The 5962-nt window shown below is 33.2% G+C and overlaps 1 protein-coding gene across 6 annotated transcripts in view; it reads right to left on the bottom strand.

Moving 5' to 3' along the window:
• Nucleotides 1-1595: 1595 nt before the first annotated feature.
• Nucleotides 1596-5962, bottom strand: part of LOC106874397 (phosphonopyruvate decarboxylase) — a 186893-nt gene continuing 182526 nt past the window's right edge. For 5 of the 6 annotated variants that reach the window (XM_052971685.1, XM_052971688.1, XM_052971687.1 and 2 more), the window contains one exon: nucleotides 1596-3005. In XM_052971685.1, coding sequence (XP_052827645.1) covers nucleotides 2826-3005 — 180 coding nt within the window. In that variant the 3' untranslated portion in view covers nucleotides 1596-2825. The remainder of the gene's footprint in view (nucleotides 3006-5962) is intronic. The other variant, XM_052971686.1, reaches the window with a different exon arrangement.

The following is a 5962-nucleotide window of genomic DNA, read 5'->3' as shown; positions in this document are numbered from 1 at the left end:
CTGCTGGAGCTTATCTTAAATATTTCCCTGTCTATCATATATCCATACAATTGAAGATGCAGCTACATATTCCAGGTAGATATGATCAATTGATGTCATCCAGACACAGTATTTCTAAGACTACATTATTATTTGTGTTATTCCATTTTTATAGTAGCCAAATCTTAAATAGGGTAAGATTTGGTTGCTATTTTTTGCATGTCAAATTTATTTCTGGCTTAAATATAACTATATGTTAGTGAGAAGTGGAAGAAAAAACATGTTAATATAAATGGAAAGTAACATTTTAATTCAGATAACAATGTCCTTTTATTCACTGAAAATTGATCTGTCAATATTTATGCATAAAATAAGTAGTAATTTAAATGTTATTTTCTCTGAAATAGTTGAAGTTAATAATTTATATCTTTTTTCTTTTACCTTTTACCTGTTTCAGTCATTAGACTGAGGCCATGCTGGGGCACCGCCTTGAATTTTTAGTCGAATGAATCGACCCCAGTACTTATTGTAGATGAACAACCCAGAAGTAATTACAATTTCTCATTTACATAAAAAAATTAATGTTCATTTTATCAGGTAAAGCAAATAATCAGTTTTGTTTAAATGCATTTACATATATATATATATATATATATATATATATCTTTGAAAAATTATAAATTATCCAAATAAAATATGGCTGACATAAATGAAATTACTTTTTTTTAGATATATTAGGGTAAAAAATACATGTATCCATAATTTCTTTTCATGAGAGGTAAACAAAAATGCATGAAATAACATGTAAAAAGCACATACAAATAGAACAAAGTGTTTCCACTCTATGGGTTCTGCAGGCAACATTTTTTCAAACATCATATTAATTTGTGCAACAATGAAAATAATCTAATGATGTCATTGTGAAATATATTTTATAAAAGCAGAACCTAATATTTTGGAACATTATGAACCATTTTTGTTATAAGCTTAAAAGAAAAAATTCATTTCAGTGTTGTATGACTATTATTTAAGCATTGCAAAACTATATTGATGGTATAAAGTGAACTTTTTTTAAAGACAGTTTGGATGTATGATTTGGAGTAAATTTTGCTATTTATCTCTAGCATTTTACCAATCTTTGTGTACATCAGGAGCTACAAAGGCAATGTATCCTACCATTTTAGAAGGAGATAGGGTGTACATTATATGAGTTTGAGCTGCTATTTCAGCAGGTCAATCTATCACATAGAGGTATTTTTTTATTTCTTATACAAGGTTAACTTTGATTAATCAGACCTATGATAAAAGGTATTAAAACAATGAACATCCCCTCTTTCTATTTATCAGGAGCTATATCATCCAAAGCATATGTGCTACTTCTTTTAGTTTTCATATTCTCCATTTTTCCATACATGATCAGCTTTACCTGATTTATCAATATCTCCTCATACAATGTTCGTTTACCCATACTTTGAGGGCGTGGCATGTTTCACCTTGGTATAACCTACCACAGCTGCATGGTATGGAGTACACACAGTCTTTGGTCATATTCTCTTCTATTGGTGGTTTTACTTGAAGGAGATATTTGCTAAGTGTTGTATTGCTCTTGAATATTGTCCTGATGTCATATGGGCTGCATATCTTTTCGGAGAGGCCTTTCACATAGGGTAGACAGACTGTGGACAGTTTATTGTCCTCGTCCTCTTTCTTCATAATTGGAGTGGATAGAATACTTTTGGGGTAGTTGTTGCTAAACAGATCGTTATTGACCTTGATCATTTCTTCGTGGTGTGTATCACAATCGCTAAGAATATAAGTAGTGATCGTGATACACACCATGAAGAAATGAGCAAGCTCAATAATGATCTGTTAAGCAACAACTATCCCAAAAGTATTCTATCCACTCCAATTATGAAGAAGAGAGAGGATGAAGCCAATAAACTGTCCACAGCCTGTTTATCCTATGTGAAAGGCCTCTCCGAAAAGATACGAAAGATATGCGGCCCATATGACATCAGGACAGTATTCAAGAGCAATACAACACTTAGCAAATATCTCCTTCAAGTAAAACCACCAATAGAAGAGAATATGACCAAAGACTGTGTGTACTCCATCCCATGCAGCTATGGTAGGTCATACAAAGACGAAACATGCCGCCCCTTCAAAGTAAGGGTAGACAAACATCGCAAAGCTGTGGCAAGAGAAGATATTGATAAATCTGGTATAGCTGATCATGTATGGAAAAATGGCGACCACTGGAAAATACAAAAACTACAAGAAACAGCACATATGTTAGGACACAACTACCTCCTAAGCAGACCGAGTGCAGATATGAGCAGCATATGGGAACTGGTATTAAGGAAGGATAGAAAAATACTAGATTTATAAGCCCTAAAATTCACTCCATAATTGCCCACAGGCATATGGCGTAGTGGTTATGAGCGCGGGCTACTAACCCCAAGATTCTGAGTTTGATTCCAAGCAGTGACCTGAACAATAATAATAATAATAATAACATCCAAAAATACCTTAGGAATGAGAACCCAGGTTCGAAATTTCCCTAAGACACCTGATGAAGGCTGGAGGGTATATCAGCCAAAACGTTTTCTTAACAACAAACAAGATGAGGACAAATATCTATCTAATATAAATAATGTAAATAATGTACATAATTCCTCATCTATTAAATATAGAACTGGAAAGATTTTTTTGTTCTTTAGTCCACCATTACATTTTCTTTTGATACTCTCATTCACTAATATATGCTGCAATCTATAGCTGAAATCGAATAAACTAATAATCATAAACATAGTTTGTAAACAATGTTTCCCTACACCAACTTGCTTTTATTTTATGGCCAAAAAATGCATGAAATCAGCTTTGTTCTCATGGGTTGTACGTGTTGGGCGCCCCAGATTGCTACGTCCACCTACATTGACTTTGACTTGTAGCAATGCAGGCCCAGGTGTTTGTCGCAGCCAAAGAATTCCTTCTTTTAATTCTTCCTCAGATATAACTGTTTTTGCCTAAATATTAAACAAAGGTTAAAAGAAAAAAAAAAAGATTAAAATAGAGAATAAAATGAAGGATAGGTGATTCATAAATAACTTAATAAGTAGTGAAGGGACCTAGAAAATAATTGCTGTCATCACAATTAATAACAATATTAAAAGAGCAGCAAAAATAACAGACAAATCTTCAAATTTGGTCTATCTCAAAAATAGAGATGAAAGTACAGCAGAAATCAAGGACATAACCAATACCATCATCAAATAACAGTTTAAGAAACGTTAAAAACCAGTGTCAGTTGAGTTAGTAGCTAAATAAGTGACATGATATCTGTTCCACAAATCAGTGGAACTTTTTGTTGGAATTCATTATTCCATATGGCAACTTGTTTTGTCCTGACTATAATGAAAATAAAAAAATTATTATCATCAGCATTATTATTGCTACTACACAAAACAATTGCATATTTTGTTATGAACTGTATTCCAGGTAGCAGATGTTTTATATCATCAATTATGTGGGAAGTGGATTGGCTGAATCAGTAGTGTATGAAACAAAATGCTTTGCGGTATTTACATTATGAGTTCAAGTCCTACAGAAGTCAAGTCAATATTATATTTCATACTTCAGGAGTTGATAAAATAAAGTGCCAGTAAGAAAGTAGGGGTAATGTTAGTGTTAGATAAAATGCCTTGCAATATTTTGTTCCAGTTTTTTTTTTTCTTTTCAAAGTTTCAGCTCAGAGCTGCGGCCATGCTGATGCACCACCGTGTTAAAATTTTTGTAACACACCTTAGTGCAGGCCCTGGGTAGGATTGAACCCTAGCCAGGGTGAAGAACATCCAATTATCTCTCTACATTCTGAGTTCAAGTCCAGCTGATGTCATTTATAAAAATATGTTAAAATACAAAATACTACTTGAGAAAATATTGCATATTTTAAATCATAAGCTTAAGAAAATATATATATATATATATTAAATCAATTTTTTTTTTATATATCAGAAAGAAATTTGAAAATGCATAACAAATGTATGTTAATAATTGTTCCTCCTATATTGTATGTATTTTTCCCAGCTAAAACTTTTTCTTTCCCTCTCTTTCATTGTCTTTCGCTAAGCGATATATAATGAATTTCTTCTAAGAGTTAAGTGCATTATTTTAAATTTATGCATTAGAGATATTCTACATGTAAGTATATATGTATTATGAATTTATTATATTTATATTATTATTAATATTGGCTTCAAATTTTGGCATAAGGCCAACAATTTGGGGTGGAGGGTCTAAGTTGATTACATTGACCCCCACTGGTACTTATTTTAGCGACCCCAAAAGAATAAAAAGCAAAGTGGACCCCAGTGGAATTTGAAGTCAGAATGTAAGGATGGACAAAATGGCACTAGTCATTTTGTCTGGTGTGCTAACAATTCTGCTAACTTGCTGCCTTTTATTATCATCAATATTAATATTTATTTTCATAAAATGTATTTCTTATGTTATAATGAAACGTGTAATTAAAATGATATTAGATTTGTACCCCCACACACACACACATGTGCACATATGCGGGTTGTCCTGAAATTGATGAAAAAGTGGGCCTAAAATTTTAGCTGACTGACATGGGTCATTCAAATTGTACATGCTGGTAGAGTAACTCTTTCTTTATACAAAGGTACTACTCAACATAATTTCCATTAAAAGCAATGCATGTATGCTATCAATGAACTAAACTCAAATCTTCTTTGAAAAAAATTCAGAGGTGCACTCTTGTATCCACTTCTTCACAGTCACTTTCACCTTATCTGTGCCATCAAATTGTTGTCCTTGGATTAAAGAGATGAAAGTTAGAGGGTGCTAGATCAAGGCTGTACAATGGAGAGGGCTGTAGCACTGACCAACCTAATTTTCCAGTTGTCTGATTTGTTGCCAAAAATGCATGTGGTCAAGCATTGTCATGGGGAATGTGGATCATTTTCAGATTCTTGTTCAATTTCTTCCTCTGAATAGTCTCTTTAAAACTTTCAAGTGTCTCAGTGTACAGTCACATTCAAGAAAATCAAACAGAATGGTGCTCTTGGTATAAAAAACAAAAAACAAAAAAAAACAAACAGTCACCACAACTTTTGGCACCAATCACTAGTTCTTGAACTTCTTAGGCCTTGAAGAATCTTCATTTTCAGATCATAAAAGACACAGCCACACTGCATCCTCTGTCGCTCAATCAAGTAAAATTTTATTTCACTGGTTTCAAATACTTTCAGCAGATGTGAGCAGATTTTCAACCTTCTCTCTTTCAAATCAGGTGTCAACTGTGAAGATGAATGATTTCTGATATCCAAGGTCTTCCAGAATCTTCTGTAATTCATTGTAGCCACAGTCTAGTTTTGTAGCAAGTCCATGGATTATAACTTGTCTGTCTGCGCAAATCAAGTTGTCTACTCACTGGTGATTGATGTCAGTGGTCACAGTTGATGGCCTCCCATGGCATAGTTTGTCTTCGGTGCTGGTTTCACCTTTTTTAAATGTCTTTACTCAGCTTTGTACATTACTCTTTTTAATGGTGCATTTCTGCAAATAACCTGCAGCATTTTGTGGAGATTGGATAGCCTGCACCCTGCCCACATCATCAAGAACTCAATGATAGCACATTATTTTTGCTTGGAACCCATTATTTTCCTGTAATGAAGAAGAACAGGAAGAGGAGTTACCATAGAGAAAGAGTTTCTTTACCAACATTTACAGTTTCAATGACCTATGTCAGCCAATAAAAAAAATTATTCATTCAACTAAAAATCCTTCTGAAACAAGTAAAAGGTTTGCCTTCTGAAACAAGTAAAAGGATAAAGATATACTTATATATACAATAAATATCATCATCATCATCATCATCATCATCATCATCATCATCATCATCATCATCATCATCATCATCATCATCATCATCATCATCATCATCATCATCATCATCATC

This window comes from Octopus bimaculoides, chromosome 11 (genome assembly GCF_001194135.2).
Source record: "Octopus bimaculoides isolate UCB-OBI-ISO-001 chromosome 11, ASM119413v2, whole genome shotgun sequence".
Lineage (NCBI taxonomy): Eukaryota > Metazoa > Mollusca > Cephalopoda > Octopoda > Octopodidae > Octopus > Octopus bimaculoides.
This window is presented reverse-complemented; position numbering and strand designations above follow the sequence as displayed.